This window comes from Bufo gargarizans, chromosome 2, assembly GCF_014858855.1.
Source record: "Bufo gargarizans isolate SCDJY-AF-19 chromosome 2, ASM1485885v1, whole genome shotgun sequence".
In the NCBI taxonomy this organism is placed as follows: Eukaryota; Metazoa; Chordata; class Amphibia; order Anura; family Bufonidae; genus Bufo; species Bufo gargarizans.
In genome coordinates, this window is record NC_058081.1 from 28,893,939 (window position 1) to 28,913,756 (window position 19,818).

The 19,818-nt window shown below is 42.6% G+C and overlaps 1 protein-coding gene across 1 annotated transcript in view; it reads right to left on the minus strand.

Moving 5' to 3' along the window:
- LOC122925553 (chromaffin granule amine transporter-like) overlaps positions 1-19,818 on the minus strand; it is a gene marked incomplete at its 3' end in the record, with an annotated part of 205,342 nt that overhangs the window by 164,935 nt on the left and 20,589 nt on the right. Inside the window, exon 3 of the mRNA XM_044276911.1 lies at positions 7,806-7,889. Coding sequence (XP_044132846.1) covers positions 7,806-7,889 — 84 coding nt within the window. The remainder of the gene's footprint in view (positions 1-7,805; positions 7,890-19,818) is intronic.

Sequence of the window (19,818 nt, forward strand, 5' to 3'; positions counted from 1 at the left end):
CTGCTCTGTCTTTCCCTCTGAACTCCCCTCCTCTATCTCTCTTGTAGGAACCCACGTGACGTCCATCGACACGTCATCATCGTCAACTTCTCCACCACTGACATTAGAGATGTCGGAGTAGGCAGCAACAGCGGGGACCACCCTCCTTAGGCTGATCTGGGTATTGTCGTCAGACCGCTGGGTGGCGTCCGTTGCTACTTCCTCTTCCTTATCCAATGTCAAGAATGGCTGCTCATCGGTAAGATCTGGAAATGGATGGGAAAATAATTTCTCTGACTCGAGTGGAGGGACCATGCTGGTGGTGGTGGTGGTGTGGTATCTTTGGGGGTTCACACAGCACAAAGTGAGGAGGGTGCAGATACAGAGGATGAGGAGAGAGCAGAAGTGGAAGGCTGAGTGAGCCACTCAACCAACTCTGGTGTGTCCTTTGACATAATCACACGTAACTTCTCCAACTTAACAATAAGGCTCTGGCATGGTGCAGCTGCCCGACCCCTACCACCCCTGCAGAACGGCCTGCCTCTTCCTGTGCCTGTCATTTTCAAAATAGCCCTGTGCCACAGTCCCTACAGTAGAGCAGTATATGTGAAAGCTGTTATATAATAGCCCTCAATCAGCTGTTAGTTGAAGCTGGTATATCACCCTTAAGCACTAATTTGTGGTCGCAGGTATATGGAAAACCTCTATCACTATTTTATGGAAGCTGATATATGGAAGGCCTCAATCAGTTGTTAGTTGAAGCAGGAATATCAACATCAAGCAGTTACTTTGTGCATGCAGGTACTATATGGAAAACCTCTATCACTATTTTGTGGAAGCTGATAATCGGCCAGGTCTCAATCAGTTATTAGTTAAAGCAGGTATATTAAAACCAACAATCTGTATTTTGTGGACGCAGGTATATGGAAAACCTCTATCACTATTTTTTGGAAGATGATATATGGCAGGCCTTAATCAATTGTTAGTTAAAGCTGGCATATCACCCTCAAGCAGTAATTTTGTGGACGCAGGTGAATGGAAAACTTCTATCACTATTATCTGAAAGATGATATATGGCAGGCCTCAATCAGTTGTTAGTTGAAGCAGGTTTATCAAAACCCGCAATCTGTATTTTGTGGACGCAGGTATATGGAAAACCTCTATCACTATTTTGTGGAAGCTGATATATATGGAAGGCCTCAATCAGTTGTTAGTGGAAGCTGGTATATCACCCTCAAGAAGTAATTTTCTGGACACTAGTATATAGAAAACCTCTATTACTATTTTGTAGAAGCTGATAGATGGCAGGCCTCAATCGGTTGTTAATTGAAGCTGGTATATCACCCTCAAGCAGTAATTTTGTGGATGCAGGTATATGGAAAACCTCTATCACTATTGTGTGGAAGCTGATATAAGACAGGCCTCAATCAGTTATTAGTTAAAGCATGTATGTCAAAATCTGCAATCTGTATTTTGTGGACGCAGGTATATGGAAAACCTCTATCACTATTTTGTGGAAGCTGATATATGGAAGGCCTCAATCAGTTGCTAGTTAAAGCTAGTATATCACCCTCAAGAAGTAATTTTGTGGACGCAGGTATATGGAAAACCTCTATCACTATTTTGTGGAAGCTGATATATGGAAGGCTTCAATCAGTTGTTAGTTGAAGCTGGTATATTACCCTCAAGCAGTAATTATGTGGACGCAGGTATATGGAAAACCTCTATCATTATTTTGTGGAAGCTGATATATGGAAGGCCTCAATCAGTTGTTAGTTAAAGCTGGTATATCACCCTTAAGCAGTCATTTTTGTGTATGCAGGTATATGGAAAACCTCTATCACTATTTTGTGAAAGCTGATATATGGCAAACCTTAAGCAATTGTTAGTTGAAGCAGGTATATCAAAACCCACAATCTGTATTTTGTGGATGCAGGTATATGAAAAACCTCTATCACTATTTTGTGGAAGCTGATATATAAAAAGGCCTCTATCAGTTGTTAGTTAAAGCTAGTATATTACCCTCACAAAATAATTTTGTGAACACAGGTATATGGAAAACCTCTATCACTATGTTGTGGAAGCTGATGTATGGCAGGCCTCAATCAGTTGCTAGTTGAAGCAGGTATATCAAAACAAGCAATCTGTTTTTTGTCGACGCAGGTATAAGAAAAACCTCTATCACTATTTTGTGAAAACTGATATATGGAAGGCTTCAATCAGTTTGTTAAAGCTGGTATATCACCCTCAAGCAGTAATTTTGTGGATGCAGATATATGGAAAACCTCTATCATTGTTTTATGGAAGCTGATATGAGGCAGGCCTCAATCAATTGTTAGTTAAAGCAGGTATATCAAAACCCGCAATCTGTATTTTGTGGATGCAGGTATATGGAAAACCTCTATCACTATTTTGCGGAAGCTGATATATGGCAGGCCTCAATCAGTTGTTAGTAGAAGCTAGTATATCACCCTCAAGCACTAATTTTCTAAAATGCAGGTATATGAAAAACCTATGTCACTATTTTGTGGAAGCTGATTTCTTGCAGGCCTCAATCAGTTGTTAGTTAAAGCTGGTATATCACCCTCAAGCAGTCATTTTTGTGTATGCAGGTATATGGTAAACCGCTATCATAATTTTTTGCAAGCTGATATATGGCAAGCTTCAATCAGTTGTTACTTGAAGCAGGTATATCAAAACCCGCAATCTGTATTTTGTGGATGCAGGTATATGAAAAACCTCTATCACTATTTTGTGGAAGCTGATATATAGAAGGCCTTAATCAGTTGTTAGTTGAAGCTGGTATGTCACCCTCAAGAAGTAATTTTGTGGACGAAGGTATATGGAAATCCTATCTATCACTATTTTGTGGAAGGGAAGCTGATATATGGCAGGCCTCAATCAGTTGTTAGTTGAAGCAGGTATATCAAAACCCACAATCTGTATTTTGTGGACGCAGGTATAAGGGAAACCTCTATCACTATTTTGTGGATGCTAATATATGGAAGGCTTCAATCAGTTGTTAGTTGAAGCAGGTATATCAAAACCTACAATCTGTATTTTGTGGATGCAGGTATATGGAAAACCTCTATCACTATTTTGTGGAAGCTAGTATATGGTAGGCCTCAATCAGTTGTTAGTTTAAGCAAGTATATTACCCTCACAAAGTAATTTTGTGGACACAGGTATATGGAAATCCTCTATCACTATTTTGTGGAAGCTGATATATGGCATGTCTCAATCAGTTGTTAGTTGAAGCAGGTATGTCAAAATCCACAATCTGTATTTTGTGGATGTGTGTATGTGGAAAATCTCTATCATTATTTTGTGGAAGCTGATATATGGAAGGCCTCAATCAGTTGCTAGTTCAATCTAGTATATCACCCTCAAGAAGTAATTTTGTGGACGCAGGTATATGGAAAACCTCTATCACTATTTTGTAAAAGCTGATATATGGCAGGCCTCAATCAATTGTTAGTTAAAACAGGTATATCAAAACAAGCAATCTGTATTTTGTCGATGCAGGTATAAGAAAAACCTCTATCACTATTTTGTGGAAGCTAATATATGGAAGGCTTCAATCAGTTAGTTGAAGCTGGTATATCACCCTCAAGCAGTCATTTTGTGGACGCAGGAATTTTGTGGAATACCTTTATAATTATTTTGTAGAAGATGATATATGGCAGGCCTCAATCAGTTGTTAGTTAAAGCAGGTATATCAAAACCAGCAATCTGTATTTTGTGGATGCAGGTATATGGAAAACCTCTATTACTATTTTGTGGAAGCTGAAATATAGTAGGCCTAAATCAGTTGTTAGTTGAAACTAGTATATCACCCTCAAGAAGTAATTTTGTGGACGCGGGTATATGGAAAACCTCTATCACTATTTTGTGGAAGCTGATATATGGCAGGCCTTAATGAGTTGTTAGTTGAAGCTGGTATATCACCCTCAAGCAGTAATTTTGTGAATGCAGGTATATTGAAAACCTCTATCGCTATTTAATGGAAGCTGATATATGGCAGGCCTCAATCAGTTGTTAGTTGAAGCTTGTATATCACCCTCAAGCAGTAATTTTGTGGACGCAGGAATATGGAAAACCTCTATCACTATTTTGTGGAAGCTGATATATGGCGGGCTTCAATCAGTTATTAGTTGTAGCTGGTATATAAACCTCAAGCAGTAATTTTGTGGATGCAGGTATATAGAAAACCTGTATCATTATTTTGTGGAAGCTGATATATGGCAGGTCTCAATCAGATTTTAGTTGAAACAGGTATATCAAAACCCGGAATCTGTATTTTGTGGACGCAGGTATATAGAAAACCTCTATCACTATTTTGTGAAAGCTGATATATGGCAGGCCTCAATTAGTTGTTAGTTGAAGCTGGTACGTCAACACCCGCAATCTGTATTTTGTGGACGCAGGTATATGGAAAACCTCTATCACTATTTTGTGGAAGCTGATATATGGCAGGCCTCAATCAGTTGTTAGTTGAAGCTGGCATATCACCCTCAAGCACTAATTTTGTGGATGTAGGTATATGGAAAACCTCTATCACTATTTTGTGGAAGCTGATATATGGCAGTACTTAATCCGTTGTTAGTTGAAGCTGGTATATCACTCTGAAGCAGTAATTTTGTAGACACAAGTTATATGGAAAACCTCTATCACTATGTTGTGGAAGATGATATATGGCAGGCCTCAATCAGTTGTTAGTTGAAGCTAGTTTATCACTCTCAAGAAGTAATTTTGTGGATGCAGGTATATGGAAATTCTCTATCACTATTTTGTGGAAGCTGATATATGGAAGGCCTCCATCAGTTTTTAATTGAAGCTGGTATATCACCCTCAAACAGTAATTTTGTGGAGCAAGATATATGGAAAACCTCTATTACTATTTTGTGGAAGTTGATATATAGAAGGTCTAAATCAGTTGTTAGTTGAAGCTGGTATATCACCTTCAAGCAGTAATTTTGTGGACCCAGGTATATGTAAAACCTTTATCACTATTTTGTGGAAGCTGATATATCACAGGCCTCAATCAGTTTTTAGTTGAAGCAGGTATATCAAAACCGGCAATCTGTATTTTGTAGACGCAGGTATAAGAAAAACCTCTATCACTATTTTGTGGAAGCTGATATATGGCAGGCCTCAATTAGTTGTTAGTTGAAGCTGGTATGTCAAAACCCGCAATCTGTACTTTGTGGACGCAGGTATATGGAAAACCTCTATCACTATGTTGTGGAAGCTGATATATAGAAGGCCTCAATCAGTTGTAAGTTGTAGCTGGTATATCACTCTCAAGCAGTAATTTTGTGGACCCAGGTATATGGAAAACCTCTATCACTATTTTGTGGAAGCTGATATATAACAGGCCTCAATCAGTTGTTAGTCATAGCTAGTATATCACCCTCAAGAAGTAACTTTGTGGATGCAGGTATCTGGAAAACCTCTATCACTATTTTGTGGAAGCTAATATATGGCAGGCGTCAATCAGTTGTTAGTTGAAGCAGGTTTATCAAAACCCGCAATCTGTATTTTGTAGACATAGGTATAAGTAAAACCTCTATCATTATTTTGTAGAAGCTGATATATGGAAGGCTTCAATCAGTTGTTAGTTCAAGCAGGTATATCACCCACAAACAGTAATTTTGTGGACGCAGATATATGGAAAACCTTTATCATAGTTTTGTGGAAGCTGATATATGGCAGGCCTCAATAAGTTGTTAAAGCTAGTATATCACCCTTAAGCAGAAATTTTGTGGACGTAGTTATATAGAAAACCTCGATCACTATTTTGTAAAAGCTGATATATGGCAGGCCTCAATCACTTGTTAGTTAAAGCTAGTATATCATCCACAAGAAGTAATTTTGTGGACGCAGGTATATGGAAAACCTCTATCACTATTTTGCGGAAGCTGATATATGGCAAGTCTCAATATGTTGTTAGTTGAAGCTGGTATATCACACTCAAGCAGTAATTTTGTGGAGCATGGTATATGGAAAACCTCTATCACTATTTAGTGGAAGCTGATATATGGCAGGCTTTAATTAGTTATTAGTTGAAGCTAGTATATCACCCTCAAGCAGTAATTTTGTGGACGCAGGTATATGGAAAACCTCTATCACTATTTTGTGGAAGCTGATATATGGCAGGCTTTAATCAGTTATTAGTTGAAGCTGGTATATAACCCTCAAGCAGTAACTTTGTAGACGCAGGTATATGGAAAACCTCAATCACTATTTTGTGGAAGCTGCTAGATCGCACTATAATATACTTTCCATGTTAGAACATCACTCCCCTCTTTGTATCACACCTATCGATAGCACAACGTTACCAGTCCTTAAAAGGACTTTTGTGGCCCTATTAGCTAGCATTTGGTGTCCCTAAGTTTCTAACAGCCTGTACATGCTCCAAAATGCAACCTCTCCCTACACTGGCAAAACACAATGTAAAATGGCTGCCAGTTCGGGTTCTGTTATAGGGTTGGGGGTGTGTCCATGTGCTGAAACATCTCAATTGGCTGTCCTGTCTCACCTAATGGATGTGTCATGGGTCAAAGTTTGGTGCAATGCAAAAAAATGGGGGGCGGACATCGCCATATGTTTGCAAGTTCGGCGGATCTCGAACGCGTAAAGTTCGCCGCGAACCGACCGACATGTCTGCTGTCCTCTAAGTAGTATCTATATGAGACACCGTCACGCCTTCCTGTACTGGTAGACGAAAGTCCACGATGTTGATGTGTTGTGGTGAATACTTGAATGTAGTCCCGATTAGTGTTAGGCCTCATGCACACAACCGTTGTGTGTTTTGCGGTACGATTATTGCGAATCCTCAAAACATGTATGATGTCTATGTGCATTCCACAATTTGCGGAACAGCACAGACAGCCATTAATATAACTGCCTATTCTTGTCCGCAAAACGCGGACAAGAATAGGACAGGTTATATTTTTTTGGCGGACCACGGAACGGAGCATTGGATGCGTACAGCACATGGAGTGCTGCCTGCATCTTTTGCGGCCTATTGAAGTGAATGGGTCCGCATCCTAGCCGCCAAAACTGCAGCTCAGATGTGGACCAAAACAACTGCCGTGTGCATGAGGCCTTAAGCGAAGTGGGCTTCTAATGCTACAAATGAATTTGCTTTGTTCAGAGTTCGGTCCCAAGTTTTAAAGTGGTTTTCCACTTTAAAAATCAACTACCAAAGTTATTCAACTAAGTCACAAGCGACTTTGTCAATAACTAACTTAGGCTCATCGGAGCCCATACATTCTAATACTGTAGGGAGACGGATCTCCGTGCAGTATTATTCAGAATTTTTGAACAAAACGACTTCAGATAAAGCATCCGAAGCTTGCTTCGCTCAACACCAGAACAGATCCTCCAGTCCGGTGGAAGCAGTCAGTCTGTGTACTTGGAAAACGTGCCCCGGCCGGCAGCACGTTTCCTATTCAAAAAAGCTTGCACTCCAAATCGGAGCGCCGGTGATGTCACGCTAGCTAAGCTACTGGAGCTGTTGTGGTTCGCCTTTCTTCCTAAGGGATAGGGGCCTCTTGCCTGTGCTTCTCCTTAAGAAGGAACCCTACTTAGGTGCAATCAGAGAATAAGCTCAGTAATTCTTCTTTTACAATGGATAAATGGATTTTCCCATGTGAGCCTGTGATGTCAATTTATGTGTTGGAGAACCATTTTAGGAAAGGATAGTTCATCATTTACCCCCTGAATACTCCATACTGTAAAAGAAAACCTTGAGGAGCACAGTATAAAAGATATACATTAGAATAGAGGTTATTAATCGCCAATAAGGACACAACGTTCACCTGCAACAGTGGATAATGAGGATCCAACTCCCTGAATCGATCGAGAAAAGAGCATCAGCCAATACGAGTCAGCGAAGGCAAAAACTGTCAGAAACAGAAGAGGAAACAGGTTACAGATATTCATGAATGGTAGATGAGATGAGTGCAGTTTCAGGTTATATACTCAACATTGAAATTGCAACAGTAAGAAGGACAAGCAGTAAGATTAGGCAAATCGGAAAGGTGGCAGGTTTCGCTAAGATCTACCTTTTTAAGCACATGGTTTAAATCTGTTGTATGTGGAAGAGGCATAAAAGCCAGATTGAAAGCAAAGTCTTTTAGCTACATGAAACCTCCAAAATTTGATCATCATGTGGGATGATTGTGTGATGCTTGCTGTTCGTCGACCTGGCAGTTATCACCACTTGTCGCAAAATAAGAGGAATAGAATCTATGAATTGACTGACTTTGGTTGGCAGGCATGTGTATTATAAGGGTAGCAGCTGAGGTGTGCATTATGAGGTTCCACAGCAGCTGAGGTGTGTGTATCATGATGTTCTGCAGCAGCTGAGGTGTAATCTGTAACAGGCCTCAAGGTTAGTGATGATCGAGCATGCCCGGCTGAACACCTGTTCGGCTCGAGCATCTCGATGCTCGGCACATGACGGTACTCAGCCGAGTACTGCATGTGCTCGAGCGCCATGCTCAAGTCTCCTCCCCTCACCTTTCTTGGCTGTTACGCAGCCAATAAACGTGCTGGTAAGGACTGCCCTCACTGTAATGCCATAGCCATGTTGGCTACTGGCATTACAGTGATTGGCTCGCCGGAACGCGTCATCGGGTGCTATATAGCACCCGATGACACATGTTCAGCTCATTCGTAGTAAGGGAGAGCTGAGCATAGGAAAAAACTGAGAGTGCAGGGAGTGTAATTTAATATTTTTTTTTTTGTACAAAAAGTTTCAGAGACCCCAAAGTCCTTGTAAGGACTATTGTGTGTGACAGCAGCAATATATGTTTGTAGCACAACCTGCGCTATATTGCTCAGTGTTAGGGAGAGCTGTGCCTAGGAAGGGACAGGAGTGTAGGGAGTGTAATAGGAAGATTTTTATATAAAAAACTTTTCAGAGACCCAAAAGTCCTTTTAAGGACTATTGTGTGTGACAGTAGCAATATATATTTTTAGCGCATCCTGCGCTAAATATCGTGTAGGCCGCTGCGGACAGTTAATTTATTGACGCCACATCTTCTGTTTAAAGTGTGCGCATCCCTAAAATATCAGTGACATCCAGTGTACTTTTTCCGTAGACGGTGTCCGCTGCGGACAGTTAAATTATCTGTGCCACATCTCCTGTGTGCGCTTCAAAAAAAATTCAGTGACATACGTTGTACTTTTTCCGTAGACTGTCCACTTCCGACAGTGACCACCTTACTAGGGCAACATCTGCAGTGTAACGTGTGGGCTTCAAAAATTTATCTGTAACATACAATGTAGTTTTTCCATAGACATGTCCGCTTCTGACAGTGACATTACCAGGGCCACATCTGCAGTGTAACGTGTGCGCTTCAAAAATGTATCTGTGACATACAATGTAATTTTTCCATAGACGGTGTCCGCTTCTGAAAGTGACATTACCAGGGCCACATCTGCAGTGTAATATGTGTGCTTCAAAAATGTATCTGTGACATACAATGTAATTTTTCCATAGACGGTGTCCGCTTCTGACAGTGACATTATCAGGGCCACATCTGCAGTGTAATATGTGCGCTTCAAAAATGTATCTGTGACATACAGTGTACTTTATATAATAAATAGACCGGTACTCCGTGGTTTCTTTGCAAAAAAGAAGACTTCTTTATTCGTCACCCATATATGACGCGCGTTTCGGCACAGATATGTGCCTTTATCAAACAACAGGTGATAGTAGCTCATTCCCACATGTACAAAACACCTTTTAAATAACCTGCCCCCTAATCACATGACTAGTCATATAATTGTGACTGAGGGCACCCGCCCCCTAGTCACATGACTACTCACATGATTATGACATCATATTACTACGTGACACCAATACAAACAGAACTCGATATAAATAGAAATAGAACAAGGCAGAGTATGTATCTAAATTTTTTACATTACTATGGAGCCTGAGTAGTTAAGTCAGCCATCTATTGTATAAACCAAATGCACAATATATTACAATATACATATTTAATCACCATACGTTCCACAGGTTGATTTCAGATGAATCTGTTCAGTGTATATTCCTTGTTTAGACCCTTGGGGGCAAGCGTCTCAAGCCGGTGGATCCAATATGCTTCACGTTGGTGGAGCATCTGGATCCGATTCCCTCCACGTCGAGGTAAGGTCACTTCCTCTATAATTTGGAAACGCAATTGTGAGATGCGATGATTTTTCTCAATAAAATGTTGAGGGATGGGTAACAAAGTATTCTCTTTCCTAATTGTGGATTTGTGTTTCCCCACTCGGTCTTTTATGCGCATTGTGGTCTCTCCAACATAACACAACCCACACGGACATTTTAATAAGTAAATGACGAAACTACTGTCACATGTAAAGTGACCCCGGACTGGGATTTGTTGTCCTGTGTGTGGGTGTGATATGTTGGAGCCCTTAATAACGCTTGAACAATGGACGCAGTTCAGACAGGGAAATGTTCCCTTCCTGACTGCAGAGAGAGTGAGCTTTCGTAAAGATGTCCTGTCACTACCTATGTCAGCCCGGATGATCTTATCTCTAATGTTCTTATTACGTTTGTAGCACATCATAGGTAGTTCCCTAAATTCCTGAATTGTAGGATATGATCTTTGTAGGATATTCCAATGTTTGTTAACCACTGCTTTTACTCGATCCATCCAGGGATGGTATTTCACAATCAGTGGTACTCTCTGTCCTTTCTCTATCTTTTTTTGTTGTTCTGTAGGATTTTCTACCTTATTCCTCTGTTCCTGTAACAGCTGGGAGGGGTAACCTCTATCAGTAAATTTTTGTGTCATTTCCTGCATCCTAATATTACGTGTGTCTGAATCCATTACAATTTTAGCCACTCTTTTAAATTGCGAATATGGTAGCGATTTTTTTACGGCTGGAGGATGATTACTGTGGAATGACAACAGGCTATTTCTGTCTGTTTCTTTGACATATAAGTCGGTTGTAATCCTGTTGTTCACTCCCCTGATCACCCATGTAACTAGGAAAGACACACGTTGTGAATCTTGGTGCAGGGTGAATTTTAATTCAGGTCTTATGCTGTTAATGTAATCCATAAAGGACATAAGGGTCTCAATGCCGCACCGCCATATGCAAAAAATATCGTTGATAAAACGTTTCCAAAATATACAGTGGTTTTGATATAGCACATTTGGGTAGATGAACTCTCTCTCAAAATGTGCCATATAACAATTTGCATACGGCGGTGCGGCATTGGACCCCATTGCGGTCCCACACCGCTGCTGGAAGAATGTATCCTGGAATAAGAAGTAGTTACGTTGCAGAACAATGGAAAGTAGAGACAGAAAAATATCCTTCTCAGCCTCTGTGTGTGTGCTCTCATCTAATAATGCTTGAATTGCCTTTAGGCCTTTTTCATGAGTTATGCTAGTATATAAGCTGCACACATCTAGGGTGACTAGGATGCAATCTTGTGACAGCTCAATCTCCCTTATTGTCTCTAAAAAATGTTGTGTATCCCTAAGGTATGACGGGGCCTTTTTTGTGAGTGGGGTCAACACTTTATCAAGAAATATTGCAGGGGGAGAAAGGACTGAGTCCGTGGCTGCAACAATTGGGCGTCCAGGTGGGTGCTCCAAGGATTTATGCACCTTGGGGAGTGTGTAAAATACGGGTGTCACAGGGTGTTGGTTGATTAGGAATTCAGCAAACTTTTTTATCGATGACATGTTGTTTTAAATTGTTATCAACCAAATCCTGTAGCTCCCGCTTAATTGCCCAGACCGGGTCCCCCTGCAATTTCATAGACGTTATGATCAGACAATTGCCCCAGTATTTCCTTAATATAATATTCCTTGTCTAATATGACAAGGGCTCCCCCTTTATCCGCGGGTTTAAAGACCAGGGAGTCATCATCTGTCAAGTGATTGACTACCTGTCTCTCCTCAGCGGATAAATTATGATGTATATAATAATCTCCCTTTTTAAACTTTGTGATTAGCATAGAAATATCACGCTGTACCAGTTGATAGGGGGCGGGTGCCCTCAGTCACAATTATTTGACTAGTCATGTGATTAGGGGGCGGGTTATTTAAAAGGTGTGTTGTACATGTGGGAATGAGCTACTATCACCTGTTGTTTGATAAAGGCACATATCTGTGCCGAAACGCGCGTCACATATGGGTGACAAATAAAGAAGTCTTCTTTTTTGCAAAGAAACCACGGAGTGCCGGTCTATTTATTATATATTTGATGGGGATCCGACCTGCTGACCGTGCACCCGGACCTTAACGTAAGCACAGTGCCGTCCATTCTTGTTGAATTGATACAGTGTACTTTGTCAGCTTTCAAACCATGCTCCCCTCGGAACCCAAGGACTTTGGTTACCCGGAAGCTGCTCGGCGGGTTATGGGATAACGCCGCCTGATCGCAGGTCATCATCGTTTATGGTCGGAACTACGACGGTATCTGATAATCTTCGAACCTCCGACTTTTGTTTTCGATTAATGAAAACATTCTTGGCAAATGCTTTCGCTTTGGTTCGTCTTGCGCCGGTCCAAGAATTTCACCTCTAGCGGCGCAATACGGATGCTCCTGGCCATCCCTCTTAATCATAGCCCCAGTTCTTAAAAACAACAAAACAGAACCGGAGTCCTATTCCATTATTCCTAGCTGAAGTATTCAGGCGACCTTGCCTGCTATGAACACTAAATTTTTTCAATGGTCAGCTAAGCAGCAGGCACTCTCCCATAATTTTTTAAATGGTCAGCTCAGTAGTAGGCCCTCAACCATAATGTTTTAGAGGGTCAGCTCAGCAGCAGGCTCTCGCATATAATTTTTTAGAGGGTCAGATCACCTGCAGGCCCTCACCTACAATCTTTTACAGGGTCAGCTCACCAGCAGGCCCTCACTTAGTTATACCTAATAGGTAATTTGCGCACATGCTGCCTTGATTGGATGTGGTAGCCATAGCCGTTTCTCAGGCCCCCTCTCCGAAATCGAACACTGATTCCCCCTTACCCGTGGTCAACGTGGTTGGCTCTGAAAATAACATTGAAAGTTGATAGGGCAGACAACCGAATGAATCGTTGCTGTCATGGGGACGTGTGATCGGGGCCAGGTTATCTAGAGTCACCAAAGCGGAAGCAGGCCCTCGTCCATAATGTTTTAGATGGTCAGATCAGCAGGCGCTTGCTCCAAATGTTTTTTAGGGTCACCAGCAGGCCATCAATCATAATAAGGCTGTGTATGATGCCCTCCTTTATGTGTAACAAAGGATGTATTGGAGTGCCGGTTCCTTTGAATTTTTGGCAGCGCTTTCACTTAGTGCATAGGCTTTATGAGTGTAGGAGTCCCACTACCTGAACAATTGTACCACCTCTTCCTTGTAATCAGGGCCGTCTTTACCAAGGGGCAAAAGGGGTAGCTGCCCCGGGCCCGGTTGCTCCTGGGGGGCCCAAGGCAGCTGCCTCTTGAGCCCTGCTAGCTACTGCCCCGGGTGTCAAGCTGTCAGCTACACAGGCATCGTACTGTGTTAAAGTTGTGATCTAAGACCTTAATGACATCATCACCATGTGACCAGTAACCTAGCAATTACTGGTCACATGGCTATGAGGTCATCACAGGTCCTAGCAGGAGTGCTGCAGACGTTAACTGTGGAGATTTTTTGTGTGAAGATTACATCAGAAAAAGGTGACAGGGGCTGTTATGTTAATATACTGTAAACTACTGTATAGTGGGGTGCTGTATACTGTGTGGGGGCCTGTATACTGTGGGGGGCTGTATATTGTGTGGAACTGTATACTGTGTGGTGGGCTGTATACTGTGTGGGGCTGTATACTGTGGGGGGCCTGTATACTGTGGGGGCTGTATACTGTGTGGTGGGCTGTATACTGTGTGGGGGCCTGTATACTGTGGGGGCCTTATACTGTGTGGTGGGCTGTATATTGTGTGGGGGGGCTGTATACTGTGTGGGGGGCTGTATACTGTGTGGGGGCCTGTATACTGTGTGGGGGCCTGTATACTGTGTGGTGGGCTGTATATTGTGTGGGGGCCTGTATACTGTGGGGGGGGGGGCTTATACTGTGTGGTGGGCTGTATACTGCATGGGGGGCTGTATACTGTGTGGGGGTCTGTATACTGTGTGGAGGGCTGTATACTGTGTGGGGGCCTGTATACTGTGTGGGGGCCTGTATACTGTGGGGGCCTGTATACTGTGGGGGGCTGTATAGTGTGGGGGCCTGTATAGTGTGGGGGGCCTGTATAGTGTGGGGGGCTGTATATTGTGGAGTGCTATACTGCTGTACTGTATACTGTGGGGTCTGTATACTGTGGGTGCGGTATAGTGTGGAGTGCTATACTGCTGTACTGTATAGTGTGGGGGGCTGTATCGTATATAGTTTGGGGTGCTGTATACAGTGAGGTGTTGTATACTGTGAGGTATTGTATACTGTGGGGTGCTGTATACTGTGGGCTGCTATACTGCTCTACTATATACTGTGGGGTACTGTATAGTGTGGGGTGCTATACTGCATACTGTGGGTTGCTATATACTATAGGGTGCTATACTGCATACTGTGGGGTGCTGGGGTGCACTGTAACACTAGGGTGAGTCGAGCCCTGGTCTCCTTCCTGCAGAGCGGTGCCCACTTCCAGCCTGAGCCCAGCTGCCCAGAGCACTGATCCTGAACCGCTGGAGTCTTCAGAACTGGAAGTATTTTCAGTCATTCACTGTACTCTACCTGATGTGTGGATTTTTTGTGTGTGTGTTGTGGTGGAGGGCGTGATTGCCTGATAAGGTGTGGGAAGGCGGGATCCAGGGGGCCCAACTAAATTTTTGCCCAGGGTCCAATCAATATTAAAGACAATTGAAACCACAGGGTGAAGAGCTACTGACTTTACCATTGAATGCTTCAATAAGAAAGTGCATTTCCCACTTCCTATCCTAATAGAGTGTGGCATGATACCTGACGACAAAACTGAGATTCCCTCTCCAGAAGTAGCTCATCACCACCCTCACCTCCGCTCAATTGCTCACCTTATCCCAGCTGTTGAGCCAGATGTTTCTATCCTTCTACTTCTTGGGAGAGACATCCTTCAGGTGCACAAGGTGCGCCAGCAAATCAATGGACCTTATAATGCCCCCTATGCACAAAGACTGGACCTGGGGTGGGTCATTGTAGGAGAAGTTTACCTGGGGACAGTGCACCAGCCTGACAACATCAACACTTTGAAGACATCTGCGTTAACAAATGGACGCACATCCCTTCTCAGTCCCTGTCACAACAGCTTTGTTGTCAAGGAAAGCTTTGGCAGGTCAACACAACACTGTGACTCTTCTACACTATATGGTAAAGAAGAAGTCAATTCCAACATTGAGACAGACAATCTAGGGATTACAGTGTTCCAAAAACTAAAGATGATGATAAACAGGCCCTCTCTATAGAGGATCAGACCTTCTTGCAGATTATGGATAGAGAGGCCTACCAAGATGACAATCACAGTTGGGTGGCCCCTCTCCCCTTTCGCACATCCAGACGTGTTTTGCCTAGTAACAGGGAGCAAGCCATGAAGAGTTTGCATTCACTCAGCAAAACACTGCAGAGAAAGCCAGAAGTAAGAAGAGATTTCACTGAATTCATTAAGAGGATGCTAGACAATGATCACGCTGAAGTTGCAGGACCACTTGAGACAGACAGGGAACACTGGTATCTACCAATGTTTGATGTTTACCATCCACACAAACCTAACCAAATCAGAATAGTTTTTGATTCCAGCGCAGAGTATAAAGGAGTCTCTTTAAATGACGTACTGTTGAGTGGCCCTGACCTAAACAATACTTTGCTAGGTGTCCTCATGCGCTTCAGAAAAGAGCCCGTTGCTTTCACAGCAGATGTGCAACAAATGGTTTATTGCTTTCTTGTCAGAGAAGACCACAGAGACTTTCTACGTTTTCTCTGGTACAAAGACAATGACATAGACAAAGAAATTGTCGACTAGAGAATGAAAGTGCACGTATTTGGCAATAGCCCCTCTCCTGCTTTCGCTATATACTGCATGCAAAAGGCTGCCCAGAAAAACGCTATGGACAAGAAGCCAAACACTTTGTATTGAGACATTTCTATGTAGATGATGGACTCTTTTCTGCTAGAACACCCGAAGAGGCAATTTCCATCCTCAGTAAAGCAAAGCAAGTGCTGGCAGAATCCAATCTGCGTCTTCATAAAATTGCTTCCAACAGCCAAAAAGTAATGGAAGCCTTCCCTGTAGCAGACAGAGCTAAGGACCTTAAAGATCTTTGCCTAGTTACAGACACCTTTCCCGTGCAGAAAAGCCTAGGCCTAAGTTGGGATCTAGAAAATGATAGTTTTGTTTTCAGAGTTTCCTCAGATGAAAAGGCTTTTACACTCAGAGGCATTCTATCCACCGTGAATAGCCTCTATGATACCCTAGGGTTTGTATCACCTGTTACTATAAGAGGTAAGGCCTTAGTTCGTGAACTGTCATCTGGGAAAAGTGAATGGGATGCATTGCTTCCACAGGTGAGACTAAGTGAGTGGGTTAAATGGACAGAATCCTTGCAACCATTAGCGCACCAAAAGATAGACAGATGCTATGTGCCTGTATCTGTATCATCAGCTTGCAGAAAAGAACTGTGCATCTTCTCAGGCGCATCCACCACACCTATAGGTGCAGTAGCTTACTTGAAAATAATGAATGCAGAAAATGTGTGTCATGTTGGATTTGTCATGGGAAAGTCCAAATTAAGCCCTAAACCAGCCCACACTATTCCTCGTTTAGAGTTGTGTGCTGCTGTACTTGCAGTGGAAATGTCTGAGCTAATCACAGATGAACTAGACTAGGGATCCTCAAACTATGGCCCTCCAGCTGTTGCAAAACTACAGCTCCCAGCATGCCTGAACAGCCTACAGCAGGGCATTGTGGGAGTTTTAGTTTTGCAACAGCTGGAGGGCAGCAGTTTGAGGATGCCTGAACTAGACACTGACTTTGATGCTGTGAAATTCTTCACTGATAGCAAGGCTGTCCTAGATTACATTTGCAACACCACTAGGAGGTTCTATTTGTATGTCTCCAACAGAGTGAATAGAATCAGACAATCTACACACCCAGATCAGTGGTTCTATGTATCTACAGAGCAAAACCCTGCAGATAATGCCACTAGGCCTACTCAAGCAGCTTGCCATCAGGACTCTATATGGTTCTCATGCCCATCCTTTCTGTACCAACCATACTGTGAGCAGATAGACACTGCTAATGTTTATCCACTCATAGAGCCCAAAACTGACCCCAATATCAGATCGGAAATTACAAGTTTCAGTACCAAAGCTTCTGAAGCTACACTTCACTCACATTGCCTTGATAGATTTTCTTGCTGGAAGATATTAGTTAAGACCCTAGCCAGACTCATTCATGTCTCTAAAACCTTCTGGAGGAAAACCAGCAGTAATCAGGTCAGAAGGTGGGAAAGTTTCCATGAACAGGTCAATCTAGAAGAACTTGCTCAGGCAAAGTCTGTTATAATTTCTTCTGTTCAAAACAAACATTTCCAGAAGGAAATTGACTGCATCAAAAAACAAAAGACATTCCCAAAACAAAGCCGTCTTAGGAGGCTTAGCCCCTTTTTAGACAAGAATGGGTTGTTTAGAGTAGGTCGACGTTTGTCTCTTGCTGAACTTTCAGAGGAAGAGAAACAGCCTGTCATTATACCTTATGATCACCACATTGCGACACTGCTTGTTAGGTACTATCATGAACAAGTAGTTCACCAAGGGCGACACATCACAGAGGGTGCAATTAGATTCGCAGGATTCTGGATTCTTGGTGGCAAACGCTTGGTATCAGCTATTATACACAAATGTGTCATCTGTCGCAAGCTGCGAGGAAGATTACAAAGTCAAAAGATGGCAGAGCTACCAGAGGACAGAGTAATTGCTCAACCACCTTTCACCAATGTGGGCTTAGATGTATTTGGTCCGTGGTCTGTTTTAACCCGTCACACTAGAAGAGGCAGCGCGGACAGTAAGCGATGGGCAGTCCTTTTCACTTGTTTGTCCACCCGAGCTGTACACATAGAGCTACTTGAAGCCATGTCAACATCAAGCTTTATTAATGCCTTGAGGAGATTCTTTTCAATTTGTGGCCCATCAAAACTGCTCCGTTCTGACAGAGGAACAAACTTTGTAGGAGTCTGCAAGGACCTTACCATTTGTGCCAGCGAATCACAATTGCAAGACTTTCTCCAAGACAGAGGATGTACATGGGTCTTTAATCCTCCACACTCCTCACACATGGGTGGTGTCTGGCAGAGACTTATAGGTATTGCCAGGGGAATCTTGGATGCTGTGTTGCTACAAACCAAACCTGCTCACTTGACCCATGAGACTTTAAGCACCTTTATGGCAGAGGTTACAGCTATTATGAATGCCAGGCCTATAGTTCCTGTGTCCTCAGACCCAGATACACCTATGATCCTTACCCCAGCAATTTTGTTGACTCAAAATGTGAACTCTGAACCATAAGTACAACACAAGTTCAGGCCAAATAATGGAAGCAAGTAAAATGTTCGGCAGACACCTTTTGGAAAAAAAGGAAGAGGGGGGTATCTGTCAAATCTGCAACGCCATAGAAAATTGACTGAGGATTGCCCAAATGTAAAAGTGGGTGATGTTGTTCTGTTGAAGGACAGCCAGAATTTATCTCAGACCTATAACTGATATTACAGTTTTGATCTCAGACTAGTTAGGATTCCATTTTCCTGTTTATATGTTTTTTCTGCATAGCAGTAGTTATTTAGGTATTGACATAATAAATTATGCCAGACAGGGAGTGTTCTGCCCATATTATGCATAGTAAATGTATGTAATGTGCTGTAATGATTATACTGCAATGTTATGTTTGACGTTGCTGCCATCTAGTGGTTAAAGTTAGTTACTACCTTGCCAGAACGTTACAGGAAGTGTATTTTTCTCAGCGTCAGAGGCAGTAACCTTAAGGCTGGGTTCACACCTGAGCGTTTTACAGCGCGTTCCTACGCGCTGTAAAACGCTCAACAAGGAGAAACCAATGATTCCCTATGGGAATGGTTCACACTTGGGCGTTTTACAGCGCGTACGATCGCGCTGTAAAACGCCCGACGCTCCAAAAAGTACATGAGCGACTTTTGGGGTGTTTGTGGCCATAGGACACTGTAGTGAATCACACAAACGCGCGTCAAACGCGCGTTTACTATTACAAAAACGCGCATAAAAATGCGCGTCAAAAACGCGCGTAAAACGCGCGTTTGCGCAACGCTCAAGTGTGAACCCAGCCTTAACCTGGAACTGTATTTCCTCCATTTCATGACTACTCCTGGATCTAGCAGACTGCATGCAGAGGAGCTCTTGATCTATTCCTGGACATATAATGGAATTGTCTGTGAGTAGAGTTGAGCGAACCCGAACTGTAAAGTTCGGGTTCGTACCAAACTTTAGGGTTTTCGGCACCCGGACCCGAACCCGAACATTTATGTAAAAGTTCGGGTTCGGTGTTCAGTGATTTTTATGGCGCTTTTAGAAAGCCAATCAACAAGCGTCATACTACTTGCCTCAAAAGGCCATCACAGTGTAGGGGGAGGCTGCAGCTGCTGTGAGGGAGAGATCAGGGAGAAATCTTATCAAGAACTGTTTTTTGTACTCAGCGATCTACAGCAAATGTGTTTTGTGGGTGCAGTGCACAATTTTTTTAAGCCTGCCCTGAGCCAACTACTACTGAAAACAATTTTTTTTTTCTTCAGTTATCAATATCATTACATAATCGGCAGCCATTTTATGCAACGATAGTGCA